This window comes from Schistocerca gregaria, chromosome 2 (assembly GCF_023897955.1).
Source record: "Schistocerca gregaria isolate iqSchGreg1 chromosome 2, iqSchGreg1.2, whole genome shotgun sequence".
In the NCBI taxonomy this organism is placed as follows: domain Eukaryota; kingdom Metazoa; phylum Arthropoda; class Insecta; order Orthoptera; family Acrididae; genus Schistocerca; species Schistocerca gregaria.
In genome coordinates this window covers 611,596,523-611,616,371 of record NC_064921.1, presented here as the reverse complement: position 1 = coordinate 611,616,371, position 19,849 = coordinate 611,596,523, and the positions used below count along the sequence as shown (strand labels likewise).

The following is a 19,849-nucleotide window of genomic DNA, read 5'->3' as shown; positions in this document are numbered from 1 at the left end:
TTTTGTGGTACATGTTTTTGTAATGACACTTTTCGCAGATATCATTTAAGCAGATGCTTCATTCTCTTGTATATTTTTCCAGTGCCCTTAGTCGTTCTACACAAGCTGTTCTGATCAGTTCTGTTTTTGTAGCCTGCCTATATGTGTGTTCCCTGGCACTGCATTACTTGTGTTCTTCCTGATTCGTGTCAGGAATAATAGATGGGAATTAAGAGAGCTAACAAATAAAGAGCAATCAATGGATACATTGGTGAACATCTTCCTTTAAAGACCATGGCAATGGAGGTACCATGTATATTTTCTACGGGTAAAGAACACTAAGGAAGGATGTTTTTAAAGAATTCTCTTTATAGGAAATGGCAGTGGGGAAAAATGAAAAAAGTGACTTGATAGCAGCAGGTCAGTAGATCACACTGAAAAAACAAACTAATTATCTTACATTTGTTTCGCCGTGAGTGTAACTATATACAATTGTGGAGACAAAAGTAGGCTTTTCTGAGTATGAAGTAGAAACTTCATCCTGCACTCAACATAAAGGGAAATCAATTGGAAAAGGCTAATAATTTTTTGTATAATTATTTTTGTACTATGCCAGTCAAAGGAATTCCAGATAACCCAGAGATTTCTCCTGCTTGAAGAGGAGAGAGGTTGTAGTATTTCGTTTCTTAGTTAATCTGTTTGTCTACTGATGCTGGTGTGATCACTTATGTTTTAAAATTTATGTGCCTAAAAAACACACACTGGGTCCACGAAACTAGTTCATCATGATCAGAAAACTGCTTAGTAACAAGAATCATAAGATTGTGATAAATGCTGCTTTTATCATTTTATAACAGTACTATCTGGTACCCATGGCTACACTCACCTATCAGTAGCTTTGTTATGATTATTATGGTTACTAAGCAAGTAAGTATGTGGAATAATGTCAATTGCCTGCCCTCACATGTCGGCCTTTTAGGTAAGCGTAGTTCATGATGTGATGTGTGCACTGCTCTAACCCCTCCCAAGCTCTCCCAACATATGATGCGTCGGCACAGATCGTTCCACAAGTCTCTTGAGTATAGAGTGTGCGTAAGCCTTTAGTACAGGAAGTTACTTTGTTATTACTCAAAGAAACAGCAAGGTAAAGTCAGTGACAAATGCCAAAGAACTTCCTATCATATGAAAAGATGAGTCACAAAAAGCACTTAGGAAAAGCAGAGGCAAAAATAGAAAATAAAATGAACTGCAATATTTTGCACCAAGTTAGATTGGATTTTGCAGTAAATGAGTACAATAGCACCAAAATGCCTATAACATACTGAAAGCAACACTCATGCAAATTACTGTGTGTTTCTTGTATTTTCGGTCGACTCCAGAGAATTTTAATTTTTTAAGGTGGAGTTTCATTAGTGGGAATAGCAGCACTTCGTTATGTAAAAAAATAAATAAAAAAATTGGTGGGAGTTTTAAATGTGTTCTAAATGCTGCTGATGTTTCATTTCAATTCCCGAGAGAAAAGAATAAGAAAAAGTTATGATGTATCATATTTCTTTTCTGTAAATGGTACTGCTCGTACTCTACAGTAATGCCATTGTCATTCGTTACTTAATGGTACAACAAGCTGGTTTATAAAATAGAAAGATTGATATATACATCCTGTTCACTTAAAACTGTTGCACGTGGAAGATGTGCTTCACTCTGAGTGACAAAGTGCCTGATGTAAGAGTTTAAATGTATGCAGAGTTAATAATTTGTCATCTTAGAATAATGTACTGCACTTCATATGGATGTACCAGAAAACACGTTTTTCAAGTCTTGAAATTCATGACTTCCAAGCCAAGAAATCTAAGTTTGTTTATAACAGTCATGATTTTCTGACAGTTGTTATCACCAGCTATACTCTGTTCATCATAAGAATAAACCTGACGTAAACATTACGCCATGTATTCTTCAGAGTTTGCCTGAATATCATTGGATTTCGTTTCACTTGAAGCAGAAGCCAAGTTGTGACCAGTACAGTCAAGTACAATCGTGACCAGTACAGTCAAGTACAATCATAAGGATACGTTTAACTTGGACAGCACATGCTCATCGTCTCTCCAATTAGCCTGCAATTATGTAAGCAGTGCAGTCCAGACATAAAGCTTTGAATGTCACTTAATTTTTAAAGAGAATGAAATAATATTCGGTAAGACTTTAAGCACTACCGCGTGTTTCTTAAGTGACCAGACGGAAAGCATAAAATGTCCTTGTTCTCACCTCTCATAGTATTCTAATTATAAACAACAATGGTGAAAATTCTGAACTTAAACACAGGGTAATTTTTCTGAGCGAGCTATGTGTGATGCAAAACAATACTGCAGTGATTTCACCATACTATTGAATACTGTAGCCACAGAAGATATTAATTACAGTCAGTCATCTGGTAATCTCTTACCTTCATCCGAATCCGAGAAATACATTTCAGTACTGGAACTGTCATCTGCAACGTTGATAAAGAGTCGATCAACAATAGAAGCCACTCGGGCGCCGCATTTTCTCTTTACTTATAACGTATTATTGCCTACATTCGGTAGTGACATATGAAAAAGCTGCATGTGGTGGTTCCAGTACATCCGGCAGCTTAACAGTCTTGTTATTTCTTGGGCCAAATCCCTTAACTTGGCTCCAGATCAGTTCTGTTGGGTTCATATTGTAATGGCACAGTGGCAAATGTAAAAATACAACATTTGTGTGGTGTGCTTGATGCTGTGAAAATGATTGTTTTTCATGCTTATGCAACACTTCTGTGGTGTAAAACAATCGACACAGTCCAAATGAAGAGTATTTAGTTTTTCATTTTTGCCTCCATAATTGTTATTTTCTGTTAGCTTAAGCAACCTTTATTAGCAGTCTTTCATAAAATATCTATAATTGAGAATTTATTTTTGAAATGAAACAAGAAACAAGAATTTCACGTGCAATATTTAATTAAAAATGATGTGCATTATTTATATAAAATGACAATGAATTTTACGGTTACAAGATGTAGGTAATTCAAATTGAAAAAGTAAAAAAGCTGACTCGGGTGAGACTAACCAGCGAGCCATTTAGGTTGATGAGTCACAAAGCTATTACCCCACCACCTCCACTGTAGACTACTATACACTGGTGTTTCATCTGTACTAATACAGTCCCTTGTAAAACTTCAAAGCCGATTGTGTCTGTACATCTGTGACAAACATTAAGAACAACTTATTTCACAGCACTTTTTAAATGTTTTCTACATGGGAATGGGTAGCAGCCTCAGCCACTTTCATACTGCATATTAACAGGGCGACAATTAAAGCACAACAGTGCAGATGCTGTGACTATACATCATTTTTAAAACAAAAACTACAGTGTGATTTTTAAAAAAAAGTTGATAGCTTCTAATACATTTGAATATCTTAAAGTTTCATTTAATGTAACTTAGTGATGATACATCTAATACATAAGTAGGACCTACTTCCAAGAGCGCAACAGCACCAGTATATGTGTGCTATGGCTTCTGATCAATCATCGCGTTTCTGTTTGTTTACATCGGTTTTATTCTTATGGTGAACCGAGTATAGTTCCTGACTTAGTGACGTTCAGGCATAGTTACTCGGTGATTTAAGCTGTGAACTCACATTCTGGATTTGAACACCAAGTAATATTGCAGATTTCCTTCTTGTTCATTCTATGTAAGATTGTTTGCCGTTGTTAATGAGTGTATTGCTGATAATCATCCTTCCATACTTTTTCTTCAACTACACCATTATCTGTGTCACTTACGAGAAAGCTTACCTGCACCAGGAAACCATTCAGCAATATTCCTGAGATGACCATCCAGTTATGCATGCTAATTGTTACGTCATTAGTATTTGTTTCCTGTACTTAAAGCAACCACATAAACCTCAGGCACAAACTGCCACAGTATGAACGAAACTTGGTAGGAATTTCAGTTTGACTGTTGTTTGTTTCAGAATCGGTTTTATAAAAACTCAAGCTTATAAATGTTTGACAGCAAATTTCTAAACAGAACAACACTCTAAAGAAGATTTTACTGAAAACCTAAAGCTGACTGAGCTGCTTGGTAGTAGTCAGTATTTATGTCCAGGAACATTTGAGGGGAGGGATTTTTTAAGTATTCCAGTCATTTTTCTTCCACCATATTATCAGTCAGTTTCCTCCTGTTGATATCAAATGTAAGTATCAGTGGAAATATCCTTTTACTGTTTTTGCATCCAGTTATTGTTATTTTTGCCTTAACAAAAGATTATTTTGAATTACGCTGGTTCCCAAGGCACTCTCGCATTTTACACAATGAAGGTGTAAAGTGGTTTAGACAACTGTTGTATTTCTGTGTAGGAACAGTAATTAGTACACTATTGATAATTTAAATGTTTAAATAAAGGATGGTAGTTACAAAATGTAGATTATGACATGATAGGACACTTATAAGGGACACCATCTTTACAACAGTATTCCCTTCCAGCAGATAGATTTGTGTTGACCCATTTATCACTGCAGTTCTTCACAAATAAATATGCCTGTAAAAAGACAAAAAGAGCTAAAGCATATTATGCATATTCGTTACGTGATATATTTTTTGGATTAAGTGCTAAGTAACTATTAGATATTGGTATACTTGTCAGTGGAAAATATAACTTGATTCACAAATGTTAACTTTCCTGTTGATTAACTGTAGTTCTAAAGTAAGGGATTATCATCTACAGAAAATGTTCCATCTTTGTTTTATTAGTATCACTTACTGTGAAAGTACAATTAAATAATTAATATTTCATCTCTTAATTAATATATCACTTACCCTCTCCTTGTAGCAATCACGATCAATAGAACCACACAAAATAGCTGGGCTATTAGGTAGATGTTTCACAATCTAAAGAAAGAGAAATAATTTTCACATTAAAGGGGACTATTTGCACTTGTCGTTGATACCAGTATTTATATCAATTGACATTTTCTTTTAGTTATTGAGATACCGTCCAATCTTTAGCATTTAACTGGCACAAACTAAAATACTTTAGTGTTTTTAAAATGTTTGATTAACAAACTGTTGCTTTATTTTAACAATTTATACTAAATTTATGTGGAGAACATTAAAGAGGTACTGTAACATATTGTAATGTAAATGAAACAAAATGAAAGTGCGAAGGTGATTTTGTGCTTTTGTAGTTCTAAGAGATTTTACTGAGGCATGCAACACTTTTGACTTGGAAGCATAGTTGTCAATATTTCAATCTGGCTTCATGTATTCTGTGTTACACTCCACAAAAAAAGCGCTGTGCCATTCGATGCTTGTCATTTATAGAATTCATGATTTAACAATATGTCTGCATCCAAAATAATTTAACCTGCTCGTTTGCCAATGCTGAGGGTTATTTAAGACAACCCTGTGGCAAGCCTTTGACTTAAGTGACAGTAACTTTACATCTTGCACAAAAATTTTCACGTCACTATGAGATCTTGCTATTCAGTTTATTTTTACATCACACGGTTCAGAGTTTTTAACCATCTGCACTGAAAACAAAGTTTTAGGTTTTTTGTTCGTTCCTCTCTTAAGGATAAAAAAAGTTCAGTATGCACTAATGTGCAGTTACCATTCTCCTCGCTATATTGCTGGGCATTTGTCTGTAGAAAGTAATGGAAACCAGTAATAGGTTATTATGGTTACCTAGTATTATATTCCCATACTGGCATTACAAAGTTTTGGTCATTTGGATGTGCGCTCTATTATACTTTTAGTTTCTTATGACTTGCTTCATTCAATCTTTGTGTAATTTGAATGACAGTTCTTTTCTGTTCAACCCTCTTTCATCCTTCTTACCCAGTCTCTGTTGGCACAATGCCATTTGTATTATCTTCCTTTTTCTCAGTTTGTTCTCTCATCCTAATCTTTTTGTTTATTTTTTCTGTGTTTACCACTTTCTTACTGAGGCTGGCAAGGAAAACTACACTACAATGAGATAATCAAAACACAAGATACTTATTTCACATGTAACAAAACAGCATAAAAATAAGTAGTCAGTGATCATTGTGGTTACATTATTGCCGTACAGTTAATTTTATGGATGCATCTCAAGCTGCAGTATGAAGTTGGGTTACTGTCTGCCTGATTTGGTTTCTGGGTTTTCATTGATTATGTTGTTTCACATGCTGTGATTGTTCTTTTAAAAATGGCTTGGTCATTTTTTTGTACCTTCACATTGTGTGTTTAATCTGAAATGACCTTTACCTTGGACTGATGGCCTCAGATGTTAAGTCCCATAGTGCTCAGAGCCATGTGAACCTTTATCCAGATTCCAGAAGGATAGTCCAGAACTATTTTTTTTTTTTAGCGAACAGACCTCTTATGTCTAATTGGCAACAAATAGAGGAGAGTAGTTTCAAGGAAAACTGTATGCTGCATCCATTAATTGTTTTGTGTCATTTTCAGTCATAGTGGAGAAAGTGGGTTGCAATCTGGTTTCAAACAACAGCAGAGTTTTGAATAGTTAGTACTATTTGCCCAAAATCAGATAATTCTGTTGATTTGGGACATGAAGTTGAGTGCTAAAACAGTGTGTGGGAAATGGGTCAATCTTAAGGGAAGTAGTATAGTATCTGTTTTTCCCAAACTTAACTATTTCTTAACAATCCAATAGAATGTTAACTTCACACAAAAGGACAGAGAGAAAATAATCAAAAACATGATAATTTATTTCGTCCCTTTCTCTCCAAACTAATCAATCATGCTCATGCAAAATTGTTGAGTGAACTGCTGTATCAGTGTCTTTAAACTCATTTCTGGAAGTAAACATTTATGGCTACAATCATTTCATGCTACTTGCCATTTATAATTGAAAAGGCCTCTAAGTAGTGAATGTATTGCGATTTTGACATCTTTATCTTCTCGCTCATAATTGGACAAAATAATTTATAAACATAGTTGATTAACTGTTAGTTTGTAAATCTGCATAATATTCATTGAACGCACTGCCTCACTAAAAATCTTTGATAAGTTAAAAGTGATTGCTGCATAGACTTTATGTAATACCATTACATTTCACAGTAAGCCAAGTGAGCAGGAGTCATGAGACAAACTCCAGTTTCAGTTTGCCACTAGTTTCTCCTTGATCATGCCAAATTTCATCCACAGCTCTCTCAACCAGCTGTGGAAGTATTATTCCTGAGAGAAAATGACTTATTTTAATGAAATATATTGCTTTCTGTCGTGGATGACAGCAAGATAAACCCTTGTGTCTGTATGTAAAAAATACTGAGATGGATGAATCCCAGTTTGCTGCTGTATTTATATCTTTCCCAGATATAAATAAAACTAAGATAAAAAGTGCAATACCATTCTGAAAATTCTTAAATGAGTGAGTGTTTATTTTGCTATCTTTTCAGTAAGTATTTAGTTTTTTATCCTAACTTCCCTCTCGGTACTGGCTTTACCTAATGTAAAAGCATTACATGTACCATTAGAGAACAATATAGAATTTGTACAGTGATGACATACTGTGGAACTATCTGTACTACAGTTCAGTTGAAATTTCATTTCTTTTCTGGAACACTCTCAGTGCATCAGAAGATTTCTGATGTACTGTTGAATAAAGTTAATTTCATTCAAATGATGTAACCATATGAAACCTATTCTTAAGAAAAAAAAGAGTAAATCTGATATATATTTTCTGAATTTCAAATGTGTTGAAAGATATATAATATAATCGTGAATGACTTACGGTATCAAGACAGCGATTGATACACTGTTTGAGGCCAACAGGTGTGCATGGAAAGGGCACCATCAGTTCATGGAGCAGAGCTGCATTTCCTCGTGGTTGAGCATCACTGCCTTTCACAAATTGTCCACTGAGGAAAACTCCACATGTGCACGGAATGTCTTTTGGGTTGGTTGGTGGAGCTGGAGCTGGAGCTGGTGCAACAGGAGTTGTAGAGGGAACTGTTGATACTACTGTACTGCTGGTGCTGGTAGTGCCTACCATGCTTTCAGCCCAACTAAACAGTATTGACAGAGGAAAAATTAAATTAATGTAATTAAAATATAGTTATTTATACTCCAGCTATATATTTCAATTTTTCTACAAATAAATTAATATGAGTCATATTTTATGGAAAATATTACGAGACTTGTATATTATTATGAATCTTTAATATTTCAATTCATTTATATTTATTCGTACATCATATTTTGTAGAACGTGTCTTGGGGAATCCTTAGGAATATGAAACACAGTTATGACCAACTCAACTGGTGTGTCATACTCCACCTCTAGTGTCATTTGGACATCAGTATGGTCAAGGGGTCTGTGTTTAGTATGTTCCTGTACCAGTTGTTGATGTTGCCTTTTTGTTAGCCACTACTTCACTTTCAAGTAACTCTCCAGTTGTCCTCATGATTACAAGAGCACTTCCCCTTCCAAGGAAAAGTCCTTAAGTCTAGTGGGAATTGAACGTAGTTCATCCGTGTGAAAGTGACATGATGACCACTCAGAGAGGCAGCCTTAATTTAAGACTACTGGTTCAGGTTTTGATACTTGATTGAATTTTTTGTTTGTTTGTTGTAAAGTGATCTTATGTAAATAACAGAAATGCCATTTGAACAAAAGCTTCGGTTCAGGCTTTGGATCTAATGAAATCATTGTTAGTCTACTGGGGAAAATGAAAAATAATATGGCATCAAAAGCATTCTATTTGCACGGGCAAAGTAGCATCTTAACAACAGAGGATGGAGAATGCATTAATAAATGGTACTGCAGAATTAAAACTACTGTAAATTTCTGTGGAAATATTAAAGATGGAATCCCAGAAGATTCTTTATTTGGCGTAGTGATTTACCGCAGACAATGATTCATAATAAGAAAAATACTCTTACACTTACATACTAGACGCAGTGGTAGGAACAGTGAAGCAGGCCGACCCATAATCACACAAAAACTCATGCTGATGAAATTCCTAGGCATTATCCTATTGCACATCACTGCATTAAACAGGTGGCAGAAGCACTATAAGTATTTGCTTAAAATGTGTAATTCCTCACTTAAGACCACCACTGTGTTGACCAGCAGACAGAATTGCTAATAGTCTTGGCTTACTTCCACTTAATCCTGTGACATAATCTACTTGGCAGCTAAGGACAGAGAAATGGTTATTCAACAGAAGTGTGCAGTGAGAAAATTTTGTAAACTAATAGCATATCATGTACTGAGGATAACGACAGTATTGAAAGTAATTTCCATACAGAGTGCATGTTCCTGTCTATGGTTCAGAAAGGCATTTAGTATTGCAGTTTCAAAAGTTTGTAACATGTTGGTGGTAGACACAGACAGGGTATTGGGGATCCTCAGATACAAAAATAAATAAATAAAAGAATACCTCATTAGCCAGTCCTTGTACGATTCGTAATGGTATTTATAACAACACTAGTATTAATAATAAATAGGTTTTAACTTTTCCAATACAAAGATAGCAGTCTCTGGAGAAAAAAAAAGTTTGTATGAAGGTGCAGGTGGAAATAGCTGCTACGTAATGCTGTACACAGCATTGTACCTTTTTACTGAAATAGATGCTTTTTTCTACATATAAAAATTAATTCCCATAGTTATCAGTCTAAGTAGATCAGCGTTAGTTACTATTTGGAGTTAGTGTACTGTACACAAGTTGCCTGCTTCAGCCAGTTAATGTGTAACTTACTCTTTCCAGATCCTTGAGATTTTTGTTCATGGAGGAGTTTACAGAACATGTATTTCTGAATGAATGAACAAAGAAAGTATGAAAACAAATTACTGTTACTGAGACCTACTGCTGCTGCTACTACTGCTACTACTAATTCTACTACTACAACATTGCATTTTCTGTGCTGTTTATGAAGAATAACCATAATCTTTCCAACTGAATCACTTTAGTTAGATAAAAGATATTTACATACCACTGTGCACACCATAAGCACCAAAACAGAAGCCACAGTGTATTCATCCTGAAACAGAGGACAGAAGTTCATAAACAGCAATTGTTTGTTTTTCATGGTAAACATTTTTGAAATAATTTCGGCTTTTGTGTATTTTACAGATACACTGTCTAAGTGAAGCATCCAGAATGGGAAGAGGAAATGAAATGGAAGCTTCACAGGTTGAAAGGATATGTTATGTTATTACAGTGATTACAGAAGCGAGTCAAATTTACAAAGAACTTCACATCATGAGGCCACTGATCAGTGTGATGCTGCACAGCCTCTGGCCAGGATGCATGTACTGATTAAATTGATAGGAGTGTCATAAAGCTGTTATATCCTCCCCTGAGGCATTGTGGCCCACAAATGTAACTGGTCACTGATATCCTTGATACTGACGGTAGGATGCAGTAGATGTCGCATGTTCTATCAGAGAGAGATCTGTGGATTTTGTTGGCCATGGGCGTAGCTCAACATAATGCACATTTTTCATAGAGGCAAGTCCTATGTGTGGATGAGCAGTGTCTTGTTGAAAACTGGCACAACAATAATGTCACATGAGAACGTAGGGTATCTGTAATGTACCGATGTGCTATCAGAATTCCTGAATCACTACCAGCCATGACTGAATTCACCCCTATGACTCTGCACTCCATGATACCCGGAGGAATGCCACTATGCCTTTCCAAAACATCGGTAGAATAGTACCTCTTTCCAGCTTGTCGCCATATTCACTGACAGTGGTCATCTAGGATAACACAGAACTATGATTCGTCACTGGATGCAGTGCAATGCCACTTACCATCAGTCGATGCTTCCTGCTGGTGGCACCACCCTAAACACGGCCATTTATGTTGTGGTGTCAAAGGCGGCCATGCATGGGATGGTAATTCCATAGTCTGACTGCGGCTAACCTCTGATCAATGGTGGAAGATAACACACAATGTTATAGGGAGTCCATTACTTGTTCTCAGATAGTAAGTGCACTGGTTCGTGGCTGTGATGTGCTTATTGCACTACACAGTAATCTTCGCTCATGGTAGTTGGCCAGAAACAAGGCAATGTGCATGCTGTCGTATGCATGCCAGCCATGGATCTATGATATTTCTGAATGGGGCAATTTAAAAAAATTAATTTTTCAAAAATATGTTCGTTTTGTAGCGCACATCTTTCTGGAGAGTTTGATACATAACGTGTGTGTTCGAGGAAATGTAATAAATGTTATTTGGTCTTAAGTATGCAAAAGTGCAGTGCCACACATTTTCACATCAATGAATTTCGCTATGTGGAATTCTAACGTGTATATTTAGTAATGAAAGCCATCAAATCTACACTCATGCTCATAAATTAAGGATAATAGCAGAATACGGTGCCACACAACGTGGCACGACACAGAACTGGTGCTAATAGCATAAGCACATAGGGAACACACACGACACAGCTCTGTATGTCCGTGGTGTTGGTGATACGTTGAGAAAGCCGTTCTGAAACACATGCTATGAAATGCCACTTTTTCCTGCATATGTACCCCGACATAAATATGGAATATGATCATAATGCACATGTACACATGCCCCACAATGGGTTGGCATACCCTTGATCAGGTGGTCTAGCAGCTACTGCAGTATAGCCTCCCATTCTTGCACCAGTGCTTGTCAGAGCTCCTGAAGTGTCCTAGGGGTTTGAAGATGTGCAGCGATACGTCGACCGAGAGCACCCCAGACGTGCTCAATGGGGTTTAGGTCTGGAGATCAGGCAGACCATTCCATTCCCCTGGTATCTTCTGTTTCAAGGTACTCCTCCACAATGGCAGCAAGGTGGGGCCACGTGTTATCATCCATCAGGAGGAAGGTGGGATCCACTGCACCCCTGAAAAGGCAGACACCTAGTGCAAAATGACGTCCCAATACACCTGACCTGTTACAGTTCCTCTGTCAAAGACATGCAGGGGTGTATGTACACCAATCATAATCCCATCCCACACCATCAAACCACGACCTCCATACAAGTCCCTATCAAGGACATTAAGGGGCTGGTATCTGGTTCCTGGTTCACACCAGATGAAAACCCAGCGAGAATCACTGTTCAGACTGTACCTGGACTTGTCCGTGAACATAACCTGTGACCATGTACTGTGTTATTGACACCAGGCTTTATGGACTCTCCTGTGACCAGGGGTCAGTGGAATGCACCTTGCGAATAAACCATGTCTGATCAGTTGTCTGTAGACTGTGTGTCTGGAGACAACTGTTCCAGTGGCTACCGTAAGGTCTCTAGCAAGGCTACCTGCAGTACTCCATATCCGTCTGCGGGCACTCATGGATGAGATATTGGTCTTTTTGTGGTGTTGAACACTGTGGCTGTAGCGCCTGGACGAGTTTCTTGTCTGTTGGAATCGTTGCCATAATCTTGAGATCACACTTTGTGGCACACGGAGGGCCCATGCTATGACCTGCTGTGTCTCACAAGCCTCCAGTCACCCTAGTATCTGCACACTTACTCGCTACACCGTACTCTGACATGCACCAACACACCTCTGCATATGTGGACTGCCGCCAGCGCCACCGTGCGACGACCGCAGGTCAAATGCACCGCGCGGTCATACCTCGAGGTGATTTAAACACGCAAACCGCCCACCAGAGCGTTGTTTCACCATGTATCAGCATTATCCTTACCGTATTTACTCGAGTCTAAGCCGCACTCGAATCTACGACGCACCTGAAAAATGAGACTCGAAATAAAAGGAAAAAAAAAACCGAATCTAAGCCGCACCTGAAAAATGAGCCTCGAAATAAAAGGGGGAAAAAAATCCCGAATCTAAGCCGCACCTGAAATTTTAGACTCGAAATTCAAGGGGAGAGAAAAGTTTTAGGCCGCACCTCCAAATCGAAACAAAGTTCGCCCATTGCAATATAAGACACAATTTAGGTCGAATGAATGACGATACAGCTACAGTAGTTTGGTCCGAGTCGTAAGCTTAGCAGTTACGCTTTACCAGGTAGCCATTGCTATGCGTCAGGCGCTCCGTCCGTATTTATACGGGTACCCTTCCTTTTATTCACGTGCTTCGTCTGGTTTGAATCGATTGCTTATTTTGCTTTGATCTGATAAGTGCTGTTTTCTTTGTTATAGGTGTTTACGTCACTATAACCTGAAAATGCATTACTGTACTGTGTCATGCGTTGTTTGTCGCATGCTAATAGTGCGTGTTTACTGCCTGTCGCCGCTCGCGCCATGGCTTGCTTTTGTGCGCGCTACCGCCGCTTACAAAAAAAAGAGAGGAATCGTCTCGTTAGCGAGACAATGGCAAGAGACTGCTATTTGTTGTTACTTACACTGCTGCTTCTTTTTTTTTTATAATGATCAACAAGAACCAAATAATAGACTGCGTATGATAGAACATGTTCTGAACGAGAGTTAGGCGAAAATTTTCCTCCATTTGAAAATCTTTGCGGCCGCTTCTTTAGTACATCAAATTCTGCACAGAAATTAGAGTCATCTTAGATTTAAAAATCTAGTCAGTTGCCTTGCTTCATTTCTGACTGTATCACTAATAGGCATAATAATAATAATACGAATATAAACATGACACATTACGTATATTCTTCCGCGTTTGCTGTTGTCTCACTCTAGTTTCGTAGTTTATTAGGCAGACAAGATTTAAATGAGATAGCAGCAAACACGAAAGAATACATGGCAAAATGTTTATATTCGTATTATTCTTATGGTAAAGAGAATACTGCATGTGATTCACATTTCATCAGGTTCCTACTAGCAACCATCTCTTCCCACAGGTAGGAAAAAATTCAGAAAGTAGATTTGGCCATATTGACAAACATCCCAAACAGTTTTGCCAGTCAGATTTTCGTAGTACATTGAAATTCTGCTACATTCGAAGATGAACAATACGGAATTTGTATTTACTTCGTTGGATAATGTATGAAAATGCAGTGGTCGAAACTCGGGGCGGAGAAAAAAAGCTCGTCTCCCACTTTTTTTGAAATTTATTTACTGACGCAGAGGTTTTGTGGCTACAAAGCATGCCTGTGTAGCGCTACATATATTCGACGGCAGAAGTTAGTTGTGGCGGCACCTACCAATATTTTTCAGAACTTCCGCATGCTTTCCATTCGATTCTAAGCCGCAGGCGGTTTTTTGGATTACAAAAACCGGAAAAAAGTGCGTCTTAGATTCGAGTAAATACGGTAATGAGTGTATATTCAGAATAGTGGAACTTAAGATGTCCTGTGGTGCCTCTCCTACTCCCAGTCGGCCGGTTTCACATCCTAGCCCCATTTTTCTGTGTTTTTTTTTTTTTTTTTTTTTTTAAGAAAACAAAACACAATTAATATTGGGCGAAAGAATCTATTACCTCATCAAAGTTTGTCAAACGTTTTGCTACATGAAAAATCAAAATGTCGTTGTTTGATAGTGAAAAAGCTGTTAATGCAAACAGTACCCAGGAGTAGTGTAGTTTCTCGATTTGATTATGTCCAATTTGCCACTGTCAGCTAGATAAAACGAAATAGGTCTTTCTAATATTGCAGCAATTGTAACACACACCAAATAAGCGAGACTGTTTGACACAAACGGTCATTTTCACTACCTCATTTACTTAAATAACACAATAGAATTCAATTCACCAAGTGCCAATATCAAATACCTAATAGGCCTACTACTAGCAAAAAATCTTACATTAGGAAATAGCTTCACATTTCACCATACGATCCAGTTTCTCAAAGCATGAGACCGAAAAGTAGTAGTAGTACGAAATTTTTATATAAATTTGGAATCGTCTCATTCTTCCATATAATTCGTGCGATTTCCTCGTTTCTTCTTCTTCCTAGTTCTAACGAACAATGTAGTCATCAATAATTCTGCAACTATTCTTGCCATTGTCAAAACATATTCGCCTGTTAACTTCACTAAACCTGCCAGTAGCACCAATTTAGTTACTCTGTGTTTATTCTACGGTTAGGTGTTATTACGTGTTTGTACAACGGGTTTTCCGCTCTATTACGAGAATAGCGGCTGGTAACCGATGACTGCACAACTTGCCCCTAGTAGTGCAGCGACCTGGCAAAAATTTTCTGTCAAAATTTCATTCCCTTGGATACACCAAGAAGATAATATGTAATCTCCCTTATTTGTTATTCGTGTTAGTTTGTATTTCCACCGTGTTAGTACGAATCTCCGGATTTCGCGAATATTTATAACAACGCGTATCATGTGCACAATCAACCATATTAACAAATAGCGATTGGGATTCACCCGCTTTGGTTTATTCGGCCCAGCTCTGATAGCCCCATCCTCTTATGTCTATGAAAAGTTTATTTCGTGATGGGACGGCGATTCCACTGGCAGGGACATCACGTACTCTATGCACGCATTCAAAAATCAACTTATGATTCGTTCAGAAATCAACTTAGAATATCTCCAAAAATCAACAGAGATACATTTTCTGGATATTCCGTGAATTGATCAGCTAGCAAATGGAGACCCAAATTGAGGCCTCTCAAATCTGTCAGGTGCTGTTAATGTTTTGTTACATGAGTACATGGCATCTCTGTGTTCTTTATAGTGATTACTCAGTATCTGACACTGTTAATGGCCCGTATACACCGCACAGGCCTGGTAAACACACCAAATACTAATGCACTCCAATGAGTGCTCTGTCTGCCACAGAGAATTGCAAATTGAATTTCATGCACTTGCTGAAGGTGTGTACTTGCACAAAATTACATTGACATCTGACCACATTTCTTGGGTGCTTCGCTTCTTTTGTCAGGCAGTGTAAATGAATAACAGAAAAAAGCCCTAATGGTTAATGGGACTAACTTTCATGCCTTATAATTTGATTTTTTTAGACAGTACGGTTCTACAGAAGAATCCTTAAGGATTTTGCAAATAGTCAGATAACGCTGGGGACAAACGTGTCATCTTGCCATACTACAGCTGCCTAGTCTCATAACATGCATCAGTGAATCATGGCGGCAGACATTTCTGACAACAGTACATAGAAATATAAGTGAACTATGCAATAATTTCCATCTTTCGGCAGCCTCAGCTCTTTCTCTTTTTGTCATCAAGTGATCACTGTAGATTGCGTGTAGTTGCGAACTTTTAAGCTATATGAGAGGAAGTTTTCGCTAAATAAATGATTATGGGGGGAAATTATGGCAGAACATGCCTAAAAGAAGTAAGCAGTTGATAAGAACATCCTGAGATATCAAAGACTGTCAATTTGGTAATGGATGGAAGAGCAGGGAATAAAAAGTGGCAGAAAGAGGCCATGGCGTGGCAGTAGTGTGTAGGTTCAAATGGGTATTGGTGTAAGTATGCAGAGATGAAGAGGCTTGCTGAGGGTAGTCTAACATGGAGAGCGAGAGCTACTTACAGACACTTTCATGTCAATATGTTTAGCGGCAGTGGACAAACATGTAGTAAATGATGATTAGCTGCTAAGTTTTCGGGCATTATAATTCTTCAGAAAGATGTAAAATGTGACGTACTCCCTTCGTCCTAGGAGTTTCGAGACAGGTTTTTCATATTTCTGAATTTGCCATACTAAAAAGGAACAAATGTTTTTTATGCTACCTGGTATATGTGCATCCTTGAAATGAACTTGGCCATGTTTGCGTGCAAACTCACTAGGTGGCGGGGTCGTGCTTGCACCCTAGCAACACAATGTTTGGGTTCTTGGCGCTTTAGTTAAGGTGACAAAAGAGACGCTGATTGTGAGCAAAGAGCGAACATTAAGTAGTGCGTCAGGCTCGGGGTAACCCCTAGTGGAACGTGGACGATGATTAAGAAAGCATATGCAGGCAAGGCACTTTCGAGATGTGTTTTGGAGTGGCACAGAAGGTTTCGTGAAGGCAGAGATTCAGAACCAGATGATCCCAGCTCTGGTCGTTGGTCTACTGCACAAAACAATGCAAACGCGCGGCGTGGAAGGCAGTTATTGCAAGAAGACCGTCGCGTAACTGTGCATACGATATCAGAAGAACTTACTTTGAATTGTGTTGTGTGTCAAAAGATTTTATCCGAAGATTTAGGGAAACGGAAACTTAATGCAAAACTCCTCCATCTGCTACCGCGTATCTGGCTAGACATTCTGTTATTGCCATCCCACATCCGCCATATTCGACTGACCTCTCACCTTGCGATTTTCTCTACTTTCCACGAGTGGAAAGGCGACTGAAGAGACACCTTCGTCAAGATATCGCAGAGATCCAATGAACTGTGACAAATCAGCGTACAAGCATCGCAGTTAAAAATTTCCCTGCTTGCTTCCAAGGTCTCGAGAAACGTTGGCCACTGTGTACAGATGGTCAAGTGGTCTACTTCGATAGGAGCTAAGATCATTACTTAGTAAATGCAATTTTCGAGTGTTAAAAAAACCTCTCTTGGAACTTTTTACGCCAAGCAGAGTATACTAAATAGAATCAGTGGATACGACAGTATAACAAAGGTTTTTAAGAAGTTCTGGAAGCTGGATTCAAAAGGAAAGAATAAAGTGTGCATGTAAGTGCTGTAAAATTAAAAAAAAAAGAGTGATACCAGTACATCAAAGCTATTGGTAACTGAAATCCTTATAATTCAGTACAGTCATGGTTTTATCCAATCCCTCTAAGCCTGTATGTGTAATTTGTAGTGTAAATAAGTCCCATGTTAATCACAATTTACGAACATCCTATGCCAGGAAAATTGTACTCCGAAGAGGAAGGCCTCAGACACAGCCAACCGATTTGCTCATATTTGGAACGTTGCATGTGTACATCCTAAAATGAAAGACCAATATATTTTGACTCAATACCCTCCACCCTTATTTTCGAGAAGACCACCTCCAAAGATCATGACGTGCAATCGACTCAAAATCGACGAGTTCGATAAATAATTGAAAACTGAGATATTCTAGCAATGAGCTGGAGGCGTAGCACTTCAGTGTACTATATGTACAACACGGTTTTCTTATGTTTTTACGCCATTATCTCAGGCAAGGAGTTTCAAATCAGACCACAGATTTGTCAACGCCTCGCTACGAAATACATCTCAGGACGTAGAAAATACTGAAGATGTACCGAAAAGGGCAGCACGCAGACGGGGCCACGTGTTACTGGTTTTGATTGTATTGCGTGATCAACACCGACCTAACAGAATGCAAGTATCGCTAGAACATTCAACACACGTTATAGCATAAGAGAGAAAAATGAGCCATTGTTATATCATACACTATCCTTGGTTGTTGTTGTGGTCTTCAGTCCTGAGACTAGTATAATGCAGCTCTCCATGCTACTCTATCCTGTGCAAGCTTCTTCATATCCCAGTACCTACTGCAACCTACATCCTTCTGAATCTGCTTAGTGTATTCATCTTTTGGTCTCCCTCTACGATTTTTACCCTCCATGCTGCCCTCCAATACTAAATTGGTGATCCCTTGATGCGTCAGAACATGTCCTACCAACCGATCCCTTCTTCTGGTCAAGTTGTGCCACAAACCTCTCTTCTCCCCAATCCTATTCAATACTTCCTCATTAGTTATGTCATCTACCCATCTAATCTTCAGCATTCTTCTGTAGCACCACATTTCGAAAGCTTCTATTCTCTTCTTGTCCAAACTATTTATCGTCCATGTTTCACTTCCATACATGGCTACACTCCATACAAATACTTTCAGAAATGACTTCCTGACACTTAAATCTGTACTCGATGTTAACAAATTTCTCTTCTTCAGAAACGCTTTCCTTGCCATTGCCAGTCTACATTTTATATCCTCTCTACTTCAACCATCATCAGTTATTTTGCAACCCAAATAGCAAAACTCCTTTACTACTTTAAGTGTCTCATTTCCTAAGCTAATTCCCTCAGCATCACTCGACTTAATTCAGCTACATTCCATTATCCTCGTTTTGCTTTTGTTGATGTTCATCTTATATCCTGCTTTCAAGACACTGTCCATTCCATTCAACTGCTCTTCCAAGCCCTTTGCTGTCTGACAGAATTACAATGTCATCGGCGAACCTCAAAGTTTTTATTTCTTCTCCGTGGATTTTAATACCTACTCCGAACTTTTCTTTTGTTTCCTTTATTGCTTGCTCAATATAGAGATTGAATAACATCGGGGAGAGACTACAACCCTGTCTCACTCCCTTCCCAACCACTGCTTCCCTTTCATGTCCCTCGACTCTTATAACTGCCATCTGGTTTCTGTACAAATTGTAAATAGCCTTTCGCTCCTTGTATTTTACCCCTACCACCTTCAGAATTTGAAATAGAGTGTTCCAATCAATATTGTCAAAAGCTTTCTCTAAGTCTACAAATGCATATCCTTGGTAGTATATACAAAATAACGCGTTTGTACGCGGCACAATATTCCATCACAGCGTCTGCAAAATTGCCTAGGTTTTCCTATGCTTACGAGAAACTGATGATAAATTTGCTCCTCTGGTTATACACTGTCTAGTCATATTAATGTGGCCACTTGTCAAAAGCCTGAATAACCACTTTTGCAGTGCGGCCCATTGTGAGACGTGCAGTAAAATATTCAGTGATGTTCTGGAAGATATTGACAGGGGGGGCACGTCGACTCCAGTGCCACAGCCATATGTACTAGGTTTCTCGGTTGAGGATCCATGGCGCGGACATTCCCGATCGAGGTGGGCCCTCAGATTCTCGATTGGGTTGGAATCCAGGGAGTTTGATGGCCATTGGAGAACGGTAAACTCATCGTGATGCTCTTTGAACCATTTACGTACACTGTGAGCTGTGTGACATGTTGCTCTGTCCTACTGATAGATGCCGTCATGCCTTAGACAAACAAACTGCATGCAGGAGTGGGCATGGTCCCCAAGGGTAGATGGATATTTGTGTTAATGCATTGCGCCTTCCAGAATGA

At 38.4% G+C, this 19,849-nt stretch overlaps 1 protein-coding gene across 1 annotated transcript in view; it reads right to left on the bottom strand.

Moving 5' to 3' along the window:
* Positions 1-4,337: 4,337 nt before the first annotated feature.
* LOC126336258 (follicle cell protein 3C-1) overlaps positions 4,338-19,849 on the bottom strand; it is a 45,110-nt gene continuing 29,598 nt past the window's right edge. The window contains exons 2-5 of the mRNA XM_049999753.1: positions 9,934-9,981; positions 7,731-8,004; positions 4,814-4,885; positions 4,338-4,535 (exon numbers count right to left, since the gene is read on the bottom strand). Coding sequence (XP_049855710.1) covers positions 4,422-4,535; positions 4,814-4,885; positions 7,731-8,004; positions 9,934-9,980 — 507 coding nt within the window. The 5' untranslated portion in view covers position 9,981 and the 3' untranslated portion in view covers positions 4,338-4,421. The remainder of the gene's footprint in view (positions 4,536-4,813; positions 4,886-7,730; positions 8,005-9,933; positions 9,982-19,849) is intronic.